Below are 26542 nucleotides of genomic sequence, written 5' to 3' on the forward strand. Positions count from 1 at the left end.
GAGCTCCACTATCCTGGTCCTTCAGCCACCAACTGAGCATTTAGATCAACGGGTGACCATTACATTACATTACTTCCCCTGTCATTTATCTTTCCCCCCCATTGCCATTTAAACCACAAAGGTATATGGGAAGTAAAGGTGGAATGCATGTTTTTTTGCTTTGATTGTTACTGTTGGCCCTTTCCTGTGGTTTGTCTGAGCATTCCACAATTTGAGCGCAAAGATCTAGAATCCGCCACAACCTCTAGCTCTCCAGGTATTTGGACTTCGACTCCCATGATCGCTCACCATTCACTGCGCTTGTTAGGGCTCAATGTCATTGTAGTCCAAAACAGTGGGAGCACCTAAGGTTGCAGAAGCCGGAATTATGTTAAGATAGCTCAGTGGCTTGACAGTCTCTCCTCTCCCTAGAACTCTAATCTAATGGTTTGTGGGTAACCTATCAGTCATCATTTCCACACCTGGTCCACTCCCCACCTCACCTGAAACTGGGTGATCTGCTCCCCCCGTTTTTTTTCTCAAGTTGCTAAATTACCTGCCCCTGATACCTGTTGTTAACTCCCCGCTCCCTTGTATTGATCCCTTGCAATCTGCCTCCCTCGCAGTGTGCTTTCCTTTGTCATGTGTAAAGTGCACCGTTGTTTCCAGAAGTTAAGCCTGTGCTCAATAAATTCCCTAATAATGACACTAATAATGATCCTGTCCAGTCCTCATCACCCTGAAGTTCATAGAAGCTGTGCTATTTAGCTGGATAATAATTGCACCTATTACTTAAGCAGCAGGTCACGATTCAGTTTTGAGAATGAAACTGAGAGTTGGAGAGGTGGCAAGAAGTCAGTAAAATGACAAGATATAGATCATGTGTTTCGGCCAAAATTAGAGGACCTGATCAAGGCGTTCAGCATCTGCTCCTGGCAATCTCCTGCTAGGACCCTGAAGCAGGGACACAGGTTCCAACGAACGATTGTGGCAGGAAAAAGTGTTTTTTTTCCTATTAGATACTTAGGTGCGACTTTCTCTATGAGTCTTGGGTGGACACATATTTCGGGCTGTAGTAGAAATGTACCAAAAAAAGTAGTGGAACTATGGTCTCGGCAGGGGAGAAGGTAGGTGGAAGCATATTGCAACATGTGACAAGGTGTTGCTCCCGGGGCATTGCAATAGTCTAAGTGTCTAGCAAGTAAGGCTCCTATTACAACTGCGAACTTGCTCAGGGACACAACTGGGCAAATCCGCTGTATGGAATGGTGAATGTGGTACTTAAATGTAGAGGAATGGTAAACACAAAAAAATAAAAGTAGTGGAGCAGCGCTGCTGACTGTTCCCGCTCACTTCGATCACTGGTTTTGGGTGCCTCTGCGTTGTAGAGTGTAACATTTGTTTGAAGCTAGCTGGGCGGGCCAATAAATTGCACAGATCTTGATATTGGGGTACACGTAGGTGCATTGGCCTTCTGTTGTGGTGCTGAATAGATGAGCAGCGTTTGCAATTAGACACGTGTCTATATTTTAAAATGTAACCATCCGCTCGATACGTTCCCCAAGTCTGGTCATCGAAAGAACACTGAAACAGATGAAACTTGAGAGTTCTTGCGTGTCCTGTGTAACCATTTAACCGCCTAATTATAAAGCTACGCTACCACTGCTGCTACTTCTACTACGAACCAAATTCTTAAGCCGGCCGAATATGTAACTAAGATCTTAGACGGCCACATTTTTGTAACTATCTCATTAAGCCAGCCTGTAACCACAATCTTAAGCATGCTCTTCCTATGGACTATTACTATGTGTAACCAAATTCTTAAGTGTAACCCCTCTGCTCTACCTGCACTACTTGTAACCATATTCTTAAGCTGATGCACCCAGGTGCCTATGGGTTAGGTGCGCAATACAAATGTCATAATAAATAAATACTATTACTACTGCTGCAGCCATTACTACTAATACTACTACTAGTACTGTTACTACTTACTATTACTACTGTTGGTACTATTACTACTACTACTGCTACTAATACTAGTACTGCTACTATTACTACTATTACCACTGCTGCTAATATTACTACTGCTGCTGCTACTACTACTATTACCACTGCTGCTAGTATTATTACTGCTGCCGCTATTACTACTGTTGCTACTGCTGCTACTTCTACTACTCATAGTATTACATTTTATTTTATGTAACACCTTACAGAGAATCGTGCCTCCAAGCTGAAAGGTTACAGATCATAACATTCCAGAAAACACTGGTACTCACTATAAATTCAACATCTCGGTGAGATGGCAACGTTCTGACCTAAAATCATCTTTCCGTCGCCAACTAGATCCGTCTTATGCTCTTTTGGATCTTCCAGGTGGAAGACGACATCCTCCAGGTTATTGCGGTTGAACTTCATACCCCAAATCCCTGCTTCTGTGAAGAAATCGTTGAATGTTATACTGTTGCACTCTTTTTATAACCCACCAATCATGAAACCACCCGACCCAGCCTACCTTATTCCGCCACAGGATTCCATAGTGTGCCTGAACATTCGGTTACATTTGAAGAGGTTGTCTCGGGAGGATAGCTCAGGTGCAACGTGCTCGCCTTGGAAGCAAGACAACACAGAGCAACACAGGTTCGATCCCCGGGTCCGCGCTTAGAAACCTCTGGGTATTAAGCGTGTTATAAATACCCTATCATATCATAAAGTAATTAGTTTCATGTAACCACTTTCACCCTGTTGGTTTCTCTGCACACAATTGGGAAAAGGGATACTGTTTTTAAGGATATGCATTTCAATCAAACAGGAAGAGGAGATGAGGAGTACACATGTTGAAATTGGTAGAAAACATAAGATTGAGGCAAGACCATTTCAGAACAGTCAAAAAACAGAGTAGGCAACAATTAATAACAGGCAACAGTACGGGGTGCGCCAGAATTCAGATGGGTTGTGATTCAGGGTCAACTCCAATCCAGGATGGGTGGCAGCTCAGGACGGAGAACCTTTCAGGATGAATGTTTGAAAATGGGTGCTGTCCATGACATGATAAACGTTCAGGTTGGGTGCCATTTTTCTTATCAGCAACAGTATCATAGAACCAGCAAGAGCAACAGCATCAGTGTGGGTAGCAGTACAGGTTGGGCAAAGCTTTACATGTATTATCCGCTGTGAGTTATGCTTGTGGAATCAGCGCATATGCCACCATCCTCACACAAGAATGTCAACACAGAGAGGACAACTCTCTGTGTTCTATTCATCCAGATAAACTAGGTTAGAAAAGCATTATGTTTTCTAAGAGATATTTGGGTATGTCCCATTTTGAAGTTCGCATTACGTACGTAGTTGCCTTTTAATGGTTGATAAATCACCATCTAGAAGCCATCAAAATACGACGCTATGAGTAGCAGACAGGCTTCTGTAGTCTATCTTCTATGTCCATAATGGATGTAGTACAGAGCCTGTGTGAGGCCTAAGAAAGAAAGACTCATTTGAGAAGACAGGGCGAGAGCTGGAAACCAATTGATGGAAAAAAGTGGTGAACAACAAGAGTCACGAGGTGCGGAAAGATGCTGCACTGAGAGGGGACAAGGCCAACTGTGGATAACCCCACAATTAGCTCACAGGAAGACGAGTAAGTTGCCGGAGCCCCGAACCATAGAGTGTGGAGATAAACTGCCTCACACCAAGTGAGAAGCCCTTCATGAAAGGACGCAAAGGAGACTCACCAACACAAGCTTCAGAAAAAGATCAAGGGTGCTGTGTGAAGCAAAGTGTTGAGACGTTACAAGAAACCCCAGAATACCTCTGAGATACTTTGAGTAAACTAGATGAAAGTCTATGAGGTACCCCCACAACATATGCTGAAGAGGAGTCACAAGAGGAAACCGATGACTGAAGTCCTGCAGCGGCTGCGGAATGCTTTGAGGGGCCCATTGAAGACTGCTTCGTAAGACTCAGGAAGAGGTGCAGCAATACAGAAGGAAACGGCCTTTCTGGAGGTAAACTGCTAAAATGACCTGTGATACAGAGGAAAACAGTGGGGTACCATTATCATAGCTAGGAGGACCATCCATGACCATCTGCATGCTGGCTGGGAACCTCAAGAAGTAAAACAAAGTTACCATACATGAATAGGCTGTTAGAGTTTAATCAATTGTAAAATGTTGCATTCTGGGAAATGTTGTAAGACATCATAGAGACATCATAGAGCATCACAAATCAATAAAAGAATGGTGAATCAAGTGTGAAAGCACTGCATTGTGGTAATTGGAGTAAGAAATCCCAAATCATCACAAGCACAAAAAGACAATTTAACCAAGTGTGAAAAGGCTGCCTTCTGAGAACTGCATTAAGAAATATCATAGCTTCAGTAAAGAAAGGAGTAGTAGATCAATTGTGAAATCGATGCATTCTTAAAAACGTCACAAAGTTGGAGAAGAGAAATAAATAAAGCATGATAATGCTGTATTCTGGGAAATGGAGTAAGCATTCCAATGCACTACAACCATGCAAGTAATGCAAGATTGAGCAAAGATAACTTTGAATTCTGTGAACTGGAATACAAATTCAAAAGATTTAGAAGTGTGCAAAGAAAGTAAGATTGCATAAAGTAAGAGAACTTTGCATTCTGGGATCGAGAATGAGGAATCCAAAATGTGCTCCCTCTGAACGGAAGACATGAAGAGAGTCTGAGAGATAAGACATCATTAGTGACACTATCAAAACCTGATAATTACTGAAAACAATCACTAAATTAAACTCCATTGCAGTTTTGAGAATTTTATTTTAACCACTCTGCCACACGTGAAAGTGATAAAGTGCAGATTTTGTCAAAATACTGCTGAGCCGAAGTAGCATCTTAACCTATTGGACTGTTATGTTATGTGATGTTATTGAGATTTGTAGCCCGCACCTCTGCCAATCGCATGGTGTCCAGGTGGTCTGATGGATCTGTAAGGAGCTGTGCATTAGGTTAGTGGGGGCAGAGGGCAAAATAGCTTTGCTGTTGTGTTGATGAATGGATAGAGGACCCTAATTTCTACTTGGGGGTCTGATTGTAGGTGTCCTGAATCTAGAGATAGAGGCATTTGTGTCCAGGGGGAGCCTTGCATGTATGCCTCTGATGCTAGGTTGCCTTGGCCTGGAATGTAATATGTAAATTGAATGCAGCAGTGTAGCATTCTGTTGGTTGATGTCCGTTGGGTGGTTAATTCAATTGCATTGTTTCAATGGTCTAGTTAGTATGCATGTAATGTGTGTGACCATATAGGTTAAGAAGGCTAGTAAGAGGAGTTAATGGAGGGCCTTTTGGCCAACTTGTAGCATGCATCCTGTGTTGCCATGGTGACTTCTCAGTAGTGGTGACCATTGGGTTGGAGGAAATAATCCTGAGGCACCCTGAAGTAGGTTAGCATCTCGGGCAGTTGACAATGTGCACTGACTTGTCCTTTATGAAAGTGGGGGAACACATGGAGGAGTGGAAGACATAGCAAGCATGCATCAGTGGGTACTCTGTTAACAGTGGATGAGAATAGTTCCTGAGAGAAGTTCAGAGTAGGCATTACAGAGAGGCAGAGTCTTGGTGTGATAGCTGCAAACAACTCAGTATGCTACATGGTCATGGCACAATATCTAGGAGCTAGTCCGTGCATTTCCTTTGCCACCAGAGAACAAAACAGGGTTGAGCACTAATTGGATTGGGCAACAGGGGGCGAACCCACACTGCTACACCAGGAAGCAAAATCTCTTAGGGGCAACATTACAGTTGAATACAAAGGAGCAAAATGGCAGTGGGACACATGGGAGCAAAACCCAGCATGGAGAATCTGAGTGGGGCATGTGGGAGCAGTATAGTATAAGGTAGAAAGTAAAATGGGGTGGCATCTAGTAAGAGGTGCTTCAGATTAAATACCCAACAAACTCCACCCATGCAGCATCAATTGACACAGAAATGATGTATTGGACTGAGCCTTTTATTTTCTCACAACCAGTAGGGCTCTCTTCCTGGCTTCTATTAGACCTATTTATTTTAATGTCAAAATAGGATGTGACAGCTATGAGTTAGATCTCCTGCAGCAATAAGGAATTCAAATTCGACTGGAATATTGATTTTTCTTATCATTTGTTCAATGGACATATGCTAATGATAAGAATGATATAAATCAGATTTTTACGAATACTTTGAATCCAGAGAAATGATTTATGTTTGTGTCACTACATGCATAATGGAGTTGATAGACTATATACATTAGGCATAGGCATAGATTATACATTTGAATATATATTTTTCATGTAAGTGATTCACCCTTTGCTGCTCAATTCAGAAATATCTTTCAAATTGAAATCAGAGAATCTATCCTTATACTAGAGCCAATAACTTAAATCCCGTTGTCAATTTAAATGCATATGTTGTGCTGCACATTTTAAAGCTGACATTTACTTCTATCTGAACTCCGTTTGCGTAAACTCAGCCTGGTTTAGTAGCAGAAACCATCGGCTGAGAAAGACATTTTGTTGAACAAAAATATAATTTTAGTAGGCCGTTTGATGAAACAGACACATTCTTCATGTGGCTGAAGTTTTGAAGCGTCTATCTAATGGCTGACCAGACACATATAAACCAATTCTCTAGGCAGCCTTCTAAATTAGCTCAAAAATATAAGATCAACCAAGTATCGTGTCAAGTTGCTGTCGTGCAGCTGGTGTTTTCCGAGAACAATGTTCGATGCTGTGGTTGGAGCTTCTGTACAAGTTCAGGAAATCTGTAGACAAGGATGGAACATCGGCAGTCCCTTTTGGGGAACACTAGGGCTTACCCATGAAACACTCCCTATTCCACAAGCACACTGATCACCCTTGGTGGCTTGGTGCAGGGACAGTGTGAGCACTGTGTGTGGTGAGTAGGAAGGTACCACAGAATATACTGGTAGCTGGTGGTAAGACTGCATGGTACTGAATGCAGGACGTAGCAGGAAGGCCCTCCAGAAGGCAGAGCACAGAGTGCAGAGCCGATATGGCACCAGGGAGGAACAGGAACCAAGAAGAAACGGGAAGTCAAAAGGCCAGAGAATGATGATAGGCAGAGGGCAGATTAAGAAACAGGAAAGGAGGACAAACAGGACTGGATAGAATAAAAGTGTCTCTCACCCTGAAGACTTGGCTGAGTTGAGATCCAAATCTCTGGCCGGATCTGCCCTGCATGGAAGAGAGGTTTCGTCAGTGTCTTGAGAACAGCACACAATGTGCATGCTTGGAGATGTGCTGCTGATCCTTTGCGCATGCTGAACATGGAAAACACAGCAGTGCCCACTTAATTGTTGGTCCTGGGCATGGAAGCCCACCAGAAAAGTACCAATAAGAAAGACAGTCGAAGGTGGGATTGATGAAAAAGCCACACCATGCTCCACTGCGGTGTGAGCTGCCAGCCATCAGGTAAGTGCGGAACTGCGTTGCATGTGACAAGACAGTGAAAACCCTGATCTTGGAATTGATTTTGAATCGTTTTTTCAGCTGTGTTCACAGAATGTCATGAGATATATTCTGTCCCAGGTAACAGAAAAGTGTGTAATGTGAACCATTATTACATGGAATAACAATCAAACAATATGTTGATCTGTTAATAAATATGCTATACCGCTCATATGATTTGTACTAACTTTCTGTGTATCATTTCCTTAGAGAATACTAAAATTCCAGTTGCACAATTCAGCATTTTCCCATTTTTCATGAGACCATACAAACAAAATGGGCCTCATTCCAAGTTTACCGATCCGGTAACAACGGTACTGGTAAGATTGCTGGTACCGTTGTTAGCGGAACGGCAAACTACGAGGTCTGCTCGCGGGAGTCTTTTCACCCACCAGGTCTGACCTGGCTGGCAGAACGGCACCCGTGAACAGACCTACACGGTAGCACCGGCACCATTACTAACGGTGGCGGTGCTACCGGCCTCCCCATTTCCATTGAGCCCTATGTGGCTCAAATGGGAATGCGGAGCAATTATTACCCACACTCGGCAATGGACAATTACCGGGTCCGGTGGGGCCGGAATGCCCTGGTAATTGCTCATTGCCGGGTGCCGGTAAATTCATTACTCCGGCGTTAGCCATGCCGTTATTTACTGGCATGGCTACCGCCGCACTCAGACTGAGGCCAATGTCCTTTGCAGTGCCTTATTTTGTTTTCAGTAAAGCCTACAACATAGTATGCTTTCTCTGTTTACTTTGTCTTGTAGCTTTTACATTAATTACTTGATATTTTAGTAGAAAATGTCATTCTGACCTTCTATAATTTACTAGAGACCATTGCATTCAATCAACTATTACTTGACAACATCTCATCCAGCGCTCTTCTTGAGTGGGGATCTTTGTTCAGTGACCCTTTGAGGGACCTGAATTTGAATCGAAAATAACTTTGAAATAATCCTGTAGCGGTCAAAGGATTAGATGTAATGTTTGCTTAACTAGCGAAGTAGTAGGATCCAGGGTAAGGTCACTAGGGAAAATAGATGCTGTATTAATTCAAGTGTGATGGAAGCATTGGGACATGTATTCATTGAGTGCCAGGCTTTGAGATTGGTGAGAGGTCACTTTTTTAAACGTTTTGTACACAATTACCTTTTCTTGTATTCTGAACACATTTGCGTGCAGATTTGCACTTATTGATCATATGCGATCTAGTAACTTTGTTCTGTCATATTTTAAGAATGGTCTTTTATTGCTATGAGAAATAATGGTGTTTACAATGTTATGTTGTTGTTTTTTATATTCTCTTTTTTCGTATTTATGTGTGAAAAGTTTGACTCTAAAACGGATGCACACAATAAAAATATATATATATGATTTGACAATGACAGCCTTTCTTGCTTCACCATTTCAAAGCAGGGTAAAAAGGCCGCTCCACATCACAATGGTGTTTTTAAATGGTTAATCTATGTCAAAGCAACTTTTATCGTCATTGGTCATTATGGCATTAAGCCACCTGTTAGGCGGTAACGGCCCTCCTGCCCAGGCCCAGCAGTCCCAGGCAAGCAAGGACCTCCTTGAGGAACATCTATTTTTCTGGTTGCGAACGGCCACAAGCAGAGGCTTAACACTATTAGCAGCCCGGGCCATTGTCCAGGATGTTAATAGTCTTTTATTTTCTGTGGAAAATCGGCTTGTGTGGTTAGCATACGCCAATTTCCCATTAGAAAAAAACAACAAACAAGATGGCTGGCACATAAAGGAGTAAGTCCCTTTACTATTTCCATTGACCATACTAAGAGTGGGGTGGGGTGGGGTGGTGTGCAAGAGGCCAGAGCAAAGTGCAGAAAGGTAAGTGGGGTTGGAGTCAGGAGGAGGGTTGGAGTGTGGGTTTCCTCAAGGTCGTGGATGAGGACAAAAGGGAAAGACGCGACTTTGGGCACTGGCAGAGTAAAGAAAATGGTGGACTGCTGGTAGAAGCTCAGTTGGCCAGGGTGGAATGTGTGTCCCTACTAATGAATTTGTCCCACGTTCATGGTTAAATAAGTAACATGAACATCTGCAAATTTTGAAATATGGTAGCGTTTATGTTTTTTCCTCATATTGTTTTAGTATCCTGAAAAGCAAGTATGAGTATCACCTTTGTGAACTGACCTTTAGTTGCGATATGTTTTAACATAAATATAGTTGTGTTAAACTGACACCTTTTGTTTTGTGAACATTGCCAATACTAGTTTTAGTTATTGCTCGTATATTTTGGTTAAGTGAGGCCTAGATAGAGGCAAAGTGCACCAGACACCTTAAAGTCCAGAAAGAAATTACAAACCAGCCTCCCTCGCAAAAAAGATAATTTAAAAAACTGCCCTGTTGGTAAATCTGAAGGTGCCCACTGTTTGCAATTGGAAGCAGCAGCTGCCTTGCAAGACTTCAGTCAGAACATGCACAGACGGCACAATAGCGATTACACACATGCATGTGTAATGAACTGTCTGATCAGGTGCCGCTGCATACGTCATAGTCATTTTAAAGATGAGCTTCTTACTGTGGTCTTCAGAAGAGAAGCACTTTAGAGAAACCGCTAAGCTCACCCTTAAAGATATCCTCCAAATGAAACCTGCCCATAGAAAACCTAAATTATGGCGGCGCATAGTAAGGCTGAGGCCCCTGAAACATACATTTGAGTGAGCTTGGAGTAATACCCCGTAAGGCGTGCAATGATCCATGACCACCACAACACCCTGCAATGCTCCTGCTGTCTGAAATAGGGAAGGAAAGATTGCTGCTCAGCATATCCACATCTGGGCAGTAGAACATCCTAAAGAAGGAGGATCCAGAGCAGGCCGGAGAAAGGGACCCAAAAGGGACGTGCAGCGTATAGCGACCAGTGTACGGGGGAGGGAGATGCAGAAAAGACAGAGACATCCAAACAAGCACTCGATAAGACCCAAGGGCACATATGTGGTTTAGTAGATGAGGTGATTCCTTCCCCAGGGATGGGTCAGAAGAGACATGTTTTGAAGTTCTTGTAGAAGAAGAAAGAGACTCAGATTTGTGGTCCAAGAAAGTTGCAATGTGAAATTGATTTTGTTGTTTAGTTTGGCAAGAAGGGTTTCTGCCTAAAATGCTTTGGCTTCTTAGTCCTCTGGAGCCTTTGCAGATGTGCAGCACATCTGGGGGATACAGCAGAGTGGGGTGGAGGGTTTTGTAAGTTTAGCCAATCATCTTTAACTTTATTGCTGCCCCCCAGAGACAGCGAGTGTGACTCACGGAAGCCTTGCGGTCAGATCCTCTTGAAACAGTTGTGTTGAAACCTGTGAATCTGCCCTGCTTACACTCCTCAGTGGCATTGAATCTATCCGTGTTAATAGAAGAAAAATAGGTTTTGTTTTTTATCACTGCCTTTTCAAGCTGACAGAAAATCCCGAAGCATCTGCAAAACAAATGCTATCCTAACTGAGCATATGCTTGAACTACCACATGATATGTATGCATGGACTAGTTGCCAGGCAAACATAAGTAAGGACACATAAGGGGATGCCTTAAAAGCTCTTTTAGTAACTCGCTAAACAGACAGTATGACATCTTTCTTTGCAATGTCCTTCTGCCACTCACTAGAAACATTGCTTACAGTGCAATAGGCATTGCCAAATATTTGCATTGGTATCATTTAGGGCATACCATTCTAATGAAGTGCATAGGAACGCAGTACACAATTAAGGGCCTGACTGTGTTTCTATGCACAATCTGGGCTTAGTTATATTCCCAGGATATTCATTTCAGCACAGATACCTCATTTTCCATCTGGAAATTTGCATCATTTCTTTTTGCCTTTTTGACATTTTTGTAAGATTCAGTTGGCATTCCTAAATGTTACCCCACATTCATAGGTACCTATTGAAGAACTGTCCATACGTATTAGAGGATTGTGACGGAGGCACCTGTAAGTCACAGAACCCCCAGGAGCAGGTTCATCGATGACTAGTGTCAGTCTGTCTGACCTGGAGGACAGCACAGCCGTGGATTCCTGAATATCTGCATTGGACCAACTGTGCTGTTCCCAAGACTCTATGTGAACATTATTCCCATTCCCAGTCGTTTCAGGGTCCATCTGACTGGCAGCTCCCTAACTAAGATATTAACCACGACCCATAAATGCCTTAGTCTCAGCAGTCCCACCTACCTGTCAGACCGCATAAGCATTAAGCCAAACGTCAGGAACCTTCGGTCATCCTCGGCTATTATTCTCAAACAGCCAAAAACCAGGACAGCTAAATTTGGAGGTACTACTCTTGATGCACAGGGACCCCTACTATGGAATAAACTTCCAGCCCAGATGCGGCAGATACAGAACTACACCGTATTCAAACGCGCCGTAAAAACACACTTTTTCAACATGGAATAATTTCTTTGACTTATCTCCTTCTCTGCTCTATACTGGTTACTCTATATGTTTGTCTGTCCTGTTAAGTTTCTATGTGCGCCCTGAGGCCTACAGGCATGTTGGCGCGTTACAAGAATTAAAATAAAATAAATAAATAAATAAACTGTAAAAGCGTCCTTTGGAACAACCACAGTTCTTGGCATTCTACATTTAAGCATGGATCGAGGGCATCCAATCCAAAGCAGCATACACCCTGTAGGATACACCCACGACTCTGAGGGTCATGCTGAGACAACACCAAGGAGACCAGGCCGCCTTTGCTTAATCATTAACATAGAAGTACCTGTACACGGATGAATGTTCAGATATCACTCGTGGTTAACTTTTGAAATCTGTTTGAGCATTTCGCTCGCCTTAATAGACATACCGATCTGTTCAAATATAGCACACCTCTATCAACTTAGGGTAGCAAGCCACACACCATGCAGCCATGCAGCACCCAAGGCGTCCTGCAGCATTCTGCGTGGCATGTTCCACTGCCACAGCGTCAGATGCCACTCTGGAGGGCATAGGCTCCAGCAGAGACATCGGCTAAATAGTATTTACTTCATTTCATGTTCCACAGCCTCCAAACCTTCCTTGACACAGAGCTCTGTAATATTGTTTCTCCACCGCTCTCTACAACCCCCGCCCCCCAAACAACTGCCTGATATTTTCGCAAATGGGTATTGCTTTCACTTGTTCCCAGGTACCTTAGAGCTATTTGAAGACTAATACTCTGCCTGCAATCATATGGCAGGATACATAATGTTACCCTATATGTTTTGTGAACCTAATATTTATTGAAACCTGGGTTCAAAACAATGCGTAAGACTACCAGTCGTAGTAAACAAGCTAAAACAATGATGACTGCTATGACCGGCTCATGAGCTCATGGCCCGCTATCTCTGTGCTTAGGAGCACAGGCACGAGCTCCTGGGCCCCTGAATGAAGATGAAATCTGCACTGTTATTAACTTGGACTCTTTTTCGTTTCTCTTTAGGTTTTGAAATGGGTGGAAGAAGCAGTGCAGGCCTCCAAGGTGCACCTCCTTTCAACAGACCATTTGAGCCAGGCGGTAAACACTTGGCGAATCCCTTTCGATCCGAGTCTAAAGGAGGTCACGGTGTCGTTGAGTGGCCCGTCGCCAGAGGTGGAAATTCGGGATCCATTGGGTAGGATATGAAGGAATAAGATGCTGCTGCTTCTGTAACTCACCAATATTGCTCTTGCTTTTATTTCTGTTGAAAAGACCACTGAACGCCATTTTGTTTTCAGGTGGGCAATCCCTGTGCTACTTTGTACTCCTTCTCCTTCAATCCTCACACCCAATGGCAGCACATCCTTCACAAAGTCACTGTGTTTCACCTATGTGTATCCCTCCGGCTGCTACAGTTCTTAACTGCGCCCTCCTAAAATCTCTCCTCTGCCCTCAGCTTCCCCCAATGCATCAGTCACACGCACTTTACGGTTACTACAAATGTGCGTAAAACAGCTCAGCAAGTAAGCGCTCGCTTCAGCAGTCTGTGCATAAGGTTCAGTCACAGGTTTCAATGCCGGCAGGTCTGACTCAGATGAATCCTTCCAAGATATGCACATTGACAACCACTGAGTTACGCGAGAAGGACGGCTCTCATTGCAATCCTTAGAGATAGGAGGAATCGGGCATCCATACTTTCATACGCACATGAGATTATTATGATTGAACTGAAATCCATATTTTCCCAATGTCCCTGGTCCCCAGCGCTCTGCCCTTGTGTTCTGTTCTCCCCCTTTGCCTACGCTCATACCCACTCACATCAGTTCATTCGCACTTCCACCTCTAAAATGTCCACCACGTCCTTACTCCTTAGACACTGTCACTCATCAACCTCACGTTGCTTCTTGAAGGGACTTATATCTGCAAGCACTGCTACACCCCAGGATACACTCCAACCTGTGCAATGCTTCTCAGTGACTCGAGTGCCTGCGGAGGTCATGTCAAGCCGACAGTGCCTGTGAATATATGAATCACTGATCCATGGATATGATATGATATGATATGGCATTTGTAACGCGTCTATACACAAGTGTTTCAAGGCACGACAAGGCAAGGGAGGGGGAACAGAGGGAAGACAGACAGCGATCTTTCTAGGCCAGGTGTCATTCAGATCGCGCAAGTACAAGGGATGGTTCATCACCGTACCCGACACATTGGTACTAGCTTTGATTGCCAATATGAAATGTTCAATTTGAGTGAGTGGGACACAAATTGTAAATGATGTTCAATAAACGTCAAAAAAAGATGTATGGAACCGTGGTGCTCACTCCTAAGTGCCCCCCACATTCGATACAGCAGTTCAGAGATGGTACACAGTTTAACCTGGGTCTAGGGTCCACACGATACCACCGTTCATTTTCTCATGCCTTGCATTCAGTCAAACATGGATGACATGTGCCTAGTTAAAGGTTAACCCAACGCAACCATGGGCCACCCCTCCAAGTAGGAACCGACTCAAAGGTGGGTGGATGAAATCTGCTTGGATGGGTCCAACCCTCACATTACCCACCCAGCAAAATCCCTAGGCTTCATTGCTGGTAGAAATCTATCCTTCCAACAATGCATTGTGAAAAAGGCTGAAACGGCTTAGTATCAGCTCTCTCCACTCTGCAGCATCAAACCCTTCCTCCTTCCTCAGGACTTGTGAATAGTGGTGCAGGCCAGAGGGAGCTTGCCTGGTCCCCCCAAAGCAGCCCAACATGTCTCAGCTCACCTCATCAGTGACTCTAGGAATTTGTCCACATCACCCCTTTGGTGTTGAAATATCCTGGCCACCCCCTCAACCCTCCCTCCCGGGCTAGGATATGATTTATAATCATGTGCCTCATCTACAAGCCAACCTACATCTACAAGCCTCATCCAGAACAGGACGGCGAGACTTGTCCTTGGCCTCAAGCCCAGGGACCGTATCTCTCCAGGACTGAAATCTCTACACTGGCTCCCAGTGGCTGCGAGGATTAAGTTCAAAACCCTCTGCATTGTCCACAAGGCCTTCTGGGGCCTGGGGCCAAAATACCTTCAACTCTCTCTCCCTAAATATCTTCCTTCTCGAGCTCTTCGCTCATCCGCCTCCAACTCCCTCGGGGTCAGCCGCTTCTCCAAGCAACGAGTTGGGGGTAGATCTCTCCCTCTGCGACAGGGGCCTCCCTCTGCAACAGCCTCCCTGCATCCCTGAAACTTGAGGAGAACCATCTCCGGTTCCGGAAGCACCTTAAAACCTTCCTCTTTGTTTCTGCTGTCTCTCCCCCTCTTCCCTGCTAAATTCCTACTGAAACTGCACTGATTCTGCAACTGGGACACTCTCACCAATCTCGGTCCTTGGCCCAGCCACTCTCCCCTTGCACTGCCTCCCTGGCAACCCCTGCACTGCGGGACTGTCTCTGCATCCCTACAGCCCCCCCTCCCAGCATTTGTCTGCACTTACCTTGCACTTGCCACCAGTTGGCCCTTATTATTTATCTTGTCATTCTTCTACCCCTGTACTGCACTTTCCCCTCACCCTTTCCTCTTGCACTTTTCCCTTCCCCTCTGCCCCTGCACTTGCGCGATCTGAATGACACCTGGCCTAGTAGGATCGTTGTCCGTCTTCCCTTTGTTCCCCCCTCCCTTGCCTCGTCGCGCCTTGAAACACTCGTGTATAGGCGCGTTACAAATGCCATATCATATCATATCATAACCACTGCCGGTACGCTGGTTTACCTGATGGCCAAACTAAAAACATCAGGCGGCACACAGTCATCTTGCAATAAGACCATCACCAGACTGGGCACTAGACTGGCTCGCAGGGAGAAAACTAGTAAACAGTCCTTCCCGTCATGCGCTCTGATCCTCTGGGAGTCCATCCTGGTGCCAATCCAGACTGCTGCAAGTCTCCTTTAGTTTAGGAAGGAACCAAAGACCTGTCCCTTCCACTGCACTTATGTGTAACCTAGATCTCAGCTATCTGTAACACCCCCAAAACATACTCTGCTAATGATTAGTGTTTAATCATGTTTACTTGATGGCTTGTTAAATTCTCACACCCAATGGTGTGCTCTATGACCTTTATTACGGCACTCTTTTGCTCAAGAGCTAGGTTTTCACTATGAAAATATATACCAATATAAAATAAAACTAAATTATCATGTTTGATCTGATGCCTTAACATTGTCAACAGCTCCTAATTATTCTCAGCACACTTCAGTGAAATACATTGGCTCCTGCCATGTATGTGATTTGGGCTGCAGGCGGCCGAATGGCCGTGCCATGTATGTTGGAGCATGGTGTAAAGGAAGTCTCTTCCATATCTCCCACGAATAATTCCAGGTTTCCCTGACCGTTGGCGGCGCATGCGCATGATAGCATAGCCTTTGAATGCAGCGACTGTCCGTCACCTCAGCATTCCCGCCGTTGGCTTTAAGGTAAGAAATCATTTGGAATCCTCGATTCCTCTCCGTTATGTAATAGGCTTCGCCTTGCCCCTCCCACTACTGTCTCCCAACCCTTCTCTGCTGGTTCTACGTTGAATTAGCGAGTAAAAAAAAACGTGTCACCAATCATTAAAGCTTTTTTAATCAAATGCTGCCTTTATTTCGTTAAAATGCAGAGTGAGACCCCCTGCAGCGAAACAACATCCGTTCACTTAATTTAATACCCTAACCCCACAACCCCTCTGTTGGGGGCCTGCTCCGGGTCACCGGGCAGGCCCCATACACATGTCGGGATCACCCGACAGGCTTCAGTTGTGCGGCGATCACGCCGCGGATTCCTCAGTGGGGGTCACCCCACCCGCTCCGGATCACCGAAGGCACAAACGTGGCCGGGGACACTCAGAACACGATGCCCCTGGCTTTGGGGGCACCCAGGCCGGGGCCGCCACAACCAGCCATTGTCACATGGCAGAGGGATCACCCTGGAACGGCGTTTCCCAGCAGGGGCGCCCTCCTTGAGCTGGACCCCATCCTTGGACCCAGCGCATGTGGTGTGGCACCAGCATGGTGCGGAACAAACACACACCAGAGTCGCAGATGGTCTGACTCCCGAGCCGGAAGCAGCTCGTACTTTTTATTAACTTGGTCCATGGAGAACCATGTGACCAAGACACACAGGCACACTGGGAGATACCATGTCTCCCTACAGGGGTGACATGCAACACTCCTCCTTTTTCATAACGAAATAAAAAAAGAACACCATAACAATATTCACACACTAACTCTACAAACCATAACTCCCACACACATGCACCCTTTATTAACTTGGGTGAATGGGTCTCATATCAATAAAGAGCACCAACAAGGGCTCCTGGCACCCTATGAGGCACTCCACATATACAGATGTTCACTGCGGTATATTGCCCATTGGCTGGGTGATTTTATGCAAGTTCAAAGTCTGCCGGCTCCCAGTCCGAATGGGATGTCTCTGGTGTCCATCATGCGAACCTGTGGAGTTGCAGAAAACCAGTCTGCACCCTTGTCCGCGTTTGCTTAGGACCATCACAAACACAGTTCAAGGGCCAGCAAAGCCGCACCTGGGGAGGCCCAGGGGCCACATCGGCCCAATGCACAGTCTTGGGGGGGGCACCACTGATGGAGAACCAGCACCAGGGTGGTATGGTGGTAGGCCCCACATTACGCTTCCTCTCCCTCATGGGGGTGGGAGGTAGGAAAAACACCGGTGGTAAGGGGCCTGAGCTGCAGGCCCATGAGGACGCACACAACACCAACACTTGCTGCACCCCATTTCTTTCCTTCCTGCTTGCTCTGTGGGCTGCTGGCAAGCTGACACTAGTGCAGTGCTATGAGCCTGGCCTTCTTCCTTGTTGCTGCCAGGCCACAGGGAATTCTGCCCTCTTTCCTCAGGTTACCCGTTGCTTGCCTGGCCACCTGTTCAATTGGATGGCTTCCCTATCCCACTTGATGTTAGCCTCACTCTCACATGACGGGAAATGAAGGAGGTGCTGCAGGCACCATTGTTCCCATCACCCTCTCACCCTCCTTGACAATACGGGCTGGGCACCTGAAGTAGTAATGTGGGGCAGGTTACCCATTGTGCCCCCTTTCTTGGTTTGATCAGGGCTGCGGCAGGGCATGTTTTCCTCATGCAGTGTTTTTTTCCCTTTTTTTTTCCGCTCCGCACCGGAGCACATGTCTTCAATAGCGGGCCCTAGCGGTGATGGGCCCGCCTCCCAATGGGGTCAGGCTGCTCCCCAATCCGCGGCAGCCGCCGCGTGTAGGCCACCTTAGCGGGGGAGGCAGCCTCACCTTGCTGCGGCTAGGGGACCGCCGGGCATCCCGCCGCGGCCGACGCAGCCCTCCACCCTCACCCGGGGGCGGGTAGCAGCTCCACCCTTGTTGCCTTTGGGGTCCCAGTTGGAGTTGGGCCTGCATCATTGTTTTTGCTTACGGCGATGCTCGCCGCTCTTCTTTTCCATGGCTTGCAGGTGGGGGAGGGGCAGCACCTCCTCTTTGCGGCCGACGCTGCGGAGCACTTCAATGTCCTGCGGCAGCCGACGCTGCCACCAATCTCTCTGCTCCGTTGTTGGCAGAGGCCGCCTCCATGGTGGGGGAGGGGCAGCGCCTCCGCGTTGTGGCACAGCCGCCAGCATGTTCCCTTAGCTGCCGGTGCCTGGGCTGCCAGGCATTTTTTTACTCTGCTCCCTCAGTGTCTTTCCCATTTCAGGGGGGGGCAGAGGACCCTGCAGCGCAGCTCCCGCTGCCTTCCTGTGGCTCAGCCAGTGATGCTGGTGGGCATGGGGGCAGCACCCCTCACGCCATTGCGGCCGAGGCCCCATGGCAATCTTCGTCCTCCCAGCGGGGGAGAGGCAGGCAGCTCTTCTCCTGCGATGGGGAACGGGCGGGGCCCGCACACACGCCACCTTCCTTTTCTGCTCCTCAGAGCAGGTTCACCTTCCCGGTGCAGGCCTCTTATTGCGGCTCTGGTGGGGGTGGGGAAGCACCTCATTATTGCGGCGCAGCCGCTCTACGACTTTTTGGGGGTGCACCTCACTTCCCCATTGCGGGCTACGACCCGCGTTGTACTCATTGCGGCGGGGGGGCACCCATGCGCCGCCTTCACGGTGCGGGGACGCCGCACAGCCAACTGTCTTCACTGGGGGAAAAAGGGGGCAGCATCTCCTCGTCCCATGGCAGCCGCCGCACCGCTGCTTCTACCATGCTGCCCTCCGCCACCGGGCGCCACTTCTGCACACGTGGCTTCCTAGCCTCCTCCGAGGCATCCTCGTCGCCATTGTTGGGGGCCTGCTCCGGTCACTGGGCAGACCCCATACACATGTCGGGAACACCCAACAGGCTTCAGTTGTGCGGCGATCATGCAGTGGATTCCTGGGTGGGGGTCACCCCACCCGCTCCGGATCTCCGGAGGCACACACGTGGCCGGGGACACCCAGCACACGACAGCCCCGGCTCTGGGGGCACCCAGGCCGGGGTCGCCACAACCTGCCATGGTCACATGGCAGAGGGATCACCCTGGAACGGCGTTGCCCAGCAGGGGCGCCGTCCTCGAGCTGGGCCCCATCCTTGGGCCCAGCACATGCGGTGTGCCACCAGCATGGTGCGGAACAAGCACACACCGGAGTTGCAGATGGTCTGACTCCCGAGCCGGAAGCAGCTCGTACTTTTTATTAACTTGGTCACATGGGCAACCATGTGACCAAGACACACAGGCACACTGGGAGATACCATGTCTCCCTACAGGGGTGACATGCAACACCCTCTATTTTTCTATTAAAAACCGGCAAAATTCGATTAAAGAAATGTCAGTGTTTTCTGCCACGTTGTTTTCCGACTCGTAATTTTGAAGCAATACCTTCTCTTTCACCCCCTCCCTTTTATGCTAATGCGGGATTAGGAAAGGGACTCCTCAGTGCTTCAGCTGTGTAATGCAGGGAGGGACCTCTGTGTGTGGGACACTCTCCACGGAACTATGGATTTAGCAGCTGGTGCTACTTGGTTAGTGTGGATATGCATGGCTCTGCTGTCTGAGGCTATTTCAAGGCAGCCCATCATATTTAGATTCGAGTTCCCGGCACCCCATGGAATGACAGCAGACCGACATGTGCTCCCAAAACTCTAAAGCCATTGTACCAAATCGTTAACCAGTGGTCTGAAGACACCAGAGGAGGTGGGTCTGTATGCTGCCAGGGCCTAATTGTCAAATCCCCACTGTTTGGAAAACATGTTCTTGCTTCCCTTCATCAATAACAAAAAGACCTTTCTGACATGTGTATGTTTCTTTTCTCCTTGGGGAAACAGAGAGTCCTCGCTGACACGCGCAAGAGACGCACAAGACACTGCCTTACACGAAGGGGTGTTGCTTGGTCTGGAAAAGATCAGGGGCTATGCTAATGTCGGGACTGGCGGGATTTGGGGCTAGCTATAGCCTTTTGGTTGTAGTCCCTGAGCTACAACCAAAAGACTCGAGGCTATAGCCCCCTCACGCCCCCCCTAGCAACTCTTCTGCTTACAAGCGAGAGCAGCAAACCCCATCTGATAGACACAAGGGGCTTGGCAAAGTCTGTCTCATATGGAAGAGGGGCTTTCCTAACAGTGGGAAAGGGGTTCTAAGAGGCTGAAAGATGGTTCACAAGGGTCGGGCTCCCTCGCTGCTGATAGAGGGTCCACATCTGACTCTCACATTTTCCAGGGGCACTGGAGGGAGTCTGCATATTCTCCTGAGACTCCCTTTTGACCCTGGCTCAAAATGTTCTCCCTTCCTGGTAGAATGACACCTCTAGAACATTTCACTTGGCCACTTGTTAGGACAGTTTTTATTTTTTATTTTTTTATTTTATTGTTTATTGGTTAAACAAGTTAACCTTTAACAAATACAAAAAAAAGTGTTACAAGATTTCACAACAAATTTTATTTTATTTATTTATTTATTTGCATTTATATAGCACACTTGCAGCCTGGGGGCATCGAGGCACTGTTACAAGAATTTGTAGATATTTTGATTCGTAGGTTAGACAGGTGACCAGAGGTCTCTTGGTAACACAAACACAACTATAGCTACACACGGATGCATGATAGGAAGCTTACTGTTACAGATTGATAGCATTTACATTTCAAACAAAAAGCTTAGTTTTAATAGCTTTGCGGAATGCTTGGAGGGACTCGATTATTCTTAAGTGAGTGGGTAGTGCGTTCCAGTGGGTGGCAGCCAGAGTGGGAAAACTGGAGCCTCCGGCGCAGACTTATGTGTTTTTGGCGTGACAATCATGTTGGAGTAGTACTTCCTTAGGGATCTTGTGGCAGTGTGCTTGGTGATTCTTTGGGTCAGGTCCGGGGGAGCAAGTTCATGGAGACATTTGTGAGTGAGGGCAAGGGTTTTGAAGACAATTCTCTCTTTGACCGGGAGCCAGTGGGCCTGTCTTCTCACTTCAGAAATGTGGTCTTTTCTTGAGGTCCCTGTGACTGCCCTTAGTGCGTTATTTTGGACTAACTGGAGTTTGGCCAAGTTTTTTTTGTTGTTCAGAAGAAGACAGGGAAAAAATAAAGAAAAACTAAGAATAAAAATAAGAAGACAACACATTATTATTCAATTACTACAGTACTAAAATCAAACGATACTAAAATTCAATCTATCTAATAAGAGAATTTTTTCTTTTAAATAACTTATAGATAAAATAACACCAGAAAAAGGCAGTTGCCATCGACAGCAATACAAGGACAGGTTTCTTCATAATTAATTGCTAACCTCGTCTTCTATTATTAGGGCGTTTATGAAAGTAACAACCGCTATTACTCTTGAAGTAGAGTGGCCAGATAGGCAAATATTCCAGGAGTTTTCCAACAGATCTCTAACCCCCCCCTCTCTTATAAACTTTCATAGATGTTTTCCCCTAATTTCAGATGCAGCAGGACATAAAACAATTATATGTTTCAATGTTTCAAGAATGGATGCATTTCCACAAAAACGACAGCCCCCTGATGTCATAGCCAGCAGGCCCCTTTGTATCAGGATCTGCTTAGTCGGAATAAGGTCCCATCGAAATTATAGAAAGGCTCATCGAGCTCAGATTTTGCTGGATATAGGGTGAAGAATGGAGCTTAGCATCCTAATTCTTTATGGAAAAATCTAGGATGGTCTAAAGAGGAGGAGTGTGTTTTTTCAACTGTTGCTATCCAGTCTAGCTTTTACAGACATGTTTTCCCTGTTTCAGGGTTGTCACATAATTTCTCAAGGGAAATATGTATAGTATTTAGAGTTTTACAGACATATCCAAATAAGCTATTCAGCCATGAACTCCTTGAGGATGGTATTCAGATCGACAAGCAACGAGCCGGCCACTGGGTATAACATTTTCCTTATCATCAAAATGCATTTCCAGTTTACCCTTGTCTGCAGAGAGATGATACCCAAATTGTACCTAATTGCGCCTATAGGGATCACATTAGGCCCTCCCAGCACTCGCCGCCAAACCGAGGCTTCCAGACGTGGCAAATGTTCAAAAAGCGCTAACCGGTAAATATCCATACCATACAAAATTTTAGGGACTAATTTTCAATCATGCTGGTTTGAGGGGATATTTCACTTAACGCCCATCGACTCTCATAAATTGATTGGTATGTAACATGATTCGAGCTCAGAGCCCTGATCGGCTAGGAGTTGCCTGAATAAGAAACCCCAAGTATACCAGAGATTTAACATTCGCAATGGGGTTTTTCCCAATTGGGTTTTTGCCAATCTGCCATTTAGGCTAGAACTTTCTTTTACTTTTGGAGCAGCACAGTATTTTTGTTTTGGAATTGTTAAGCTTGAGCGAATGTTTCCTCAAATACACTTTGAATTCTCTTAGTAGACGCTGCATCCCCACTGAGGTGCAGTCAAAGAGGAGGAAATCGTCCGCATATGAAAGCCAACAAGGTCTTTGCTGGCCTATAGCAGGAATAATCAGTTTTACAGGGGTTAGACGTTCACCCACATTGGACAGGTAGAGGTTAGAAAAGCAGGGTGCTAATGTGCAGCCCTGCCTAACACCCCTACCTGTCGAGATAGTGTGTGAAAGACCACCCATACCGTTCAGTTGTACCTGAACTTCGGTTTGCTCATGCAACCCCACCAGGGGTCTTAATAGACCCCCCGGGATTCCCCACTTCTTTAACTTGATCCACAAAAGTTGGATGTTGCATCAAATGCTGCACTTAGATCTATCAAGGCCACATATACTGTCCCGTATTTTCCATCCCAAGCCAGTTGTTGAATCATGCAAATCATTGCACTGTTCAGGGAGGTACCCAGATCCCTAGGAATTCCGGTCTGCCACTTTTGTAATCTTCCAGCCAATACTGTCCACTCCTCTAGGTGTGACAGCAAGATGGACGCAAATACCTTGCTGTCAACATCCAGAAGAGCAATAGGTCTGTAGTTCAGGGGGTTCGTTCTTATTCCCCTCTTAAATGTCGGAATGAGAAGTGCCTTAGACCAGAATGATAGAAACTACTCTCGAGACACCACCTCCTTACATAGAGCACTTAATACTTCTGCCCAAAGAGTGGGGTCATTTTTCAGGAGATCATTGGAGAGTCCATTAGGAACAGAGGCCCTAGATTGACTGATTTTTAATATCACTCCCAAGACAATATCTCGATTGAAAGCTGCAAGGCTCATCTTTTCCCCAGAAATTGCAATGGGGTCAATTATAACTCCCTCAACAAGGGCATACAGGGTACCAAAATGAAGATACCAATCTTTCCCAGGGACAACATTCCTCTGCTTTTCTGCCTGAGAGGAATCAATAGAGTTCATAAGTTGCCAGAATGCCCTAGAGTTCTTATTTATCAGGGATCGCAGGAGCGCCTCCGCGTCTTCCTGGAATCTGCTGGCCCTAGTAGATATTAACCAATTTTGATAAATTTGATGTAGATGTCTACGCTGCAACCGGACAGTCTCTGGAGTCAAATCCGGGTGAGATCGCAATAATCTCAGTTATTTCCTGATTTCTTTTAGCAGTAAGCACTAGGCGTGCACATGCTTAACATCCATTTGAACATGTCGGGTTATATGGACTGTCTCCCTTCACTTCCCCATTAAGGTGGTGCAAGCTAATTACGGCCAGGCATTTCATCCATTTTACCCCATTCTGGATTTTACAGTCACTTCTAGGCGCTCCTGAGGTAACCCTGCCGCCCTCCAAAATCATGCAATTTGAGTTCAAGTCTCAGGCCACTATTATTTGTCGCCCTGCTTCGCTGAGCACCACTCATTTATTACAGAGGATAGATGTTGCAAAAAGCAGAGTAAGGTCAATACCTTCTCGGGCCAATAGACGTTAAGAATTGACAAATGAATGGATCGCTCATCGACCAACTCCACGTAGGTTTGTAGAATACCACAAAAGTCGTTAACTATATCAATCACCCTAATCCCCTCCTCAGAATGAACCATGGTCAGAAGGCCTCCATATGGTCTACCACGATCACCTCTTTTAGCAGGTTGATGACTTATCACACAGTCATCCATAACCGGGCCGATAACGACCAGGCTTCTTGCAAACCGACCACCCCTTGTGCTCTAAATAGCTGCCCAACTTCCTGGTTATGAAGAATGCCCCCGTGGCCGCGAGTGTTCTGTGATAGTATGGAAAAAGTGGTATCTGCCTTATTACATAAACCTATTGGTGGTTAGTGCTGGATGTTGTTGAGCAGCCAAGACAAGTAATTTGAAAGGTGAGTCCTTCATTTTTGTTTTTAGAACACTGTTCCTTTTTAGTTGCTCATCTGGACCTATTGGCATCTGACCAGGCGCTGCTGTGCTGTCAACCATTATTTCATTCACATTAAATCCAAATATTCTGATGGCATCTCTTTCGTGCATTAACAGCTCAGAGATCAACCTCAAATTGAAGTAAACCACTGAGCGGTCTATGCGCTGTCTCTCAGGAAAGTGGACTCTTTTAATGTCAGAACTTGATATTCCCTTTAAGTTAACAACTTCCGAGAGCAACCGTAAAACATTACAGCGATTTAGATTAATTGCCATATTTTCTGGGATGACACTTTCAAACAATACAGCCATGCCTTTATTTACTGGTGTGTGTATGTTTCAATCCAATAGGTCTTGAAATGTTCTTTAGGCTCGCCCCAGACGGGGCCCTTATAGCCTCCCTCCATCCATTTACTCTCCCGTCTTGTTGAACTGCCCCTAGTTGGGACCGGGGCAGGACTTACCCGCCCAGTGGGCCATGCAGTCACCCACATTTTCATCCCCAGACTGAACAAAATGGTGTGTTTCTCTGTGGGTAACTACCGACCCCTGCAGCCTACAAGATACTTGGCTGGCTTCCCCCACACTAAGGTGGGGAACACAAGGTGTCAGGTCAACAGCAACAGGCAAGTCATTGGGCGTTGGTGCTAATACAGACTGAGTGTCCAATTTAAGTGTTTCCAACTCAGTGTTCACAATCAACTGGGGAAACAAGGACCTAAGAAAGCAACGCGATGCTTGAGAGTTCAAGTTAACTGCATATCGCTTTTTTGACTTCTTGATCCCAGGTTTGGTGACTCTCTTTTTTTTAGTTTCTGAATCCATGCTAGTCACTAGGAACCTGATAGCTGCTTGAAGGGCTCCGGTTCCTGGGACGAGAGTCACTTCCCTCTGGGGGTCCGTAAGTAATTGTACTTCAGGAGATGATCGTTTCCCCTTTTCTTCTTGGCTATTCACATTCTTATTAGTGACCATAGGTACCAAGTCACACATTATAGTGCTGTCCATTGACATAGTCTCATTAGGGGGCTGAGGCAGAGCTTGGTTTACCAGCTTCACCCCCTTGGTAGACAGATCAACACGCAGATCTTTGGTTCTGCACAGAGGATTGCTTACATCCAAGATGTCAAGACCTTTAGTGTTTCGATTAGGGTTGGACAACCCATGAGTAAGTAAAAACTCCTAAGCAGTAGCGTAGATGTTAGCGTTTAAAATTTAGAGAGAAATTATTCTAGTAAAACGGTATTAGATTTTATCTCCAACTTCAAGCTCTCATACAGAGAGACTAGTATGCACAGGACCTGGTTAATCTCTACTAGGGAGTCAGCCCAGGGGGCGCCTGGTCATTTTGCCTCACAAACGGAACATTGTGCATATCCATAGCATTTCCCAATGGCGAGGAACTGATGATAGAGGGGGTAGAATTAAAGTCTGGTGTTTACCTACCCCAAAGTCCTGCGGAGTGTCTACAAAGCTAGAGCTTGGATCGCTTCCAATTGAGATGGAAGCAGCTGGACGAGTAACTCTGGGGGTAACTTGCGGGATGGAGAATTCCGCCATACGCGGGATGGAGAGTTCCGCCAAAAGCACCATGGGAGTCAATTTACTGGGTAAAGAAGAGATGGCAGAAGTAATAGCCGACTTGGGCTTAAAATAGGCAGTAATGAGCCCCAAGGATGGGCGTATGTGTTTTTCACTTCGCACACAAATGTACTCGCCAGATCATGACCAGGATCGGTTTCCCCCCTCACTTCCTCCATACATGTAGGCATCGAAGATATTAATATGGCCTCCAGTGGAGAAACCGGCAGCGGGATGTTAGCTACCGCCAGTAGCTCTTTGTCAGTCACAAGCATTACAAGTTTGCGGCTTCGCAAGCCGTACATAGAAAAAGGGCGGGATCGTATTTGTATTTTTTATAGGCACCAGATGTTA

The 26542-nt window shown here is 46.2% G+C and overlaps 1 protein-coding gene across 2 annotated transcripts in view; it reads left to right on the forward strand.

Moving 5' to 3' along the window:
• HMCN1 (hemicentin 1) overlaps nt 1-26542 on the forward strand; it is a 1785366-nt gene that overhangs the window by 269569 nt on the left and 1489255 nt on the right. For both annotated transcript variants that reach the window (XM_069641364.1, XM_069641365.1), the window contains exon 5: nt 12869-13040. In XM_069641364.1, the coding sequence (XP_069497465.1) occupies nt 12869-13040 (172 nt within the window). The remainder of the gene's footprint in view (nt 1-12868; nt 13041-26542) is intronic.

The sequence above is a fragment of the Ambystoma mexicanum genome, chromosome 1q (genome assembly GCF_040938575.1).
Source record: "Ambystoma mexicanum isolate Mex_15411 chromosome 1q, UKY_AmexF1_1, whole genome shotgun sequence".
NCBI lineage: Eukaryota > Metazoa > Chordata > Amphibia > Caudata > Ambystomatidae > Ambystoma > Ambystoma mexicanum.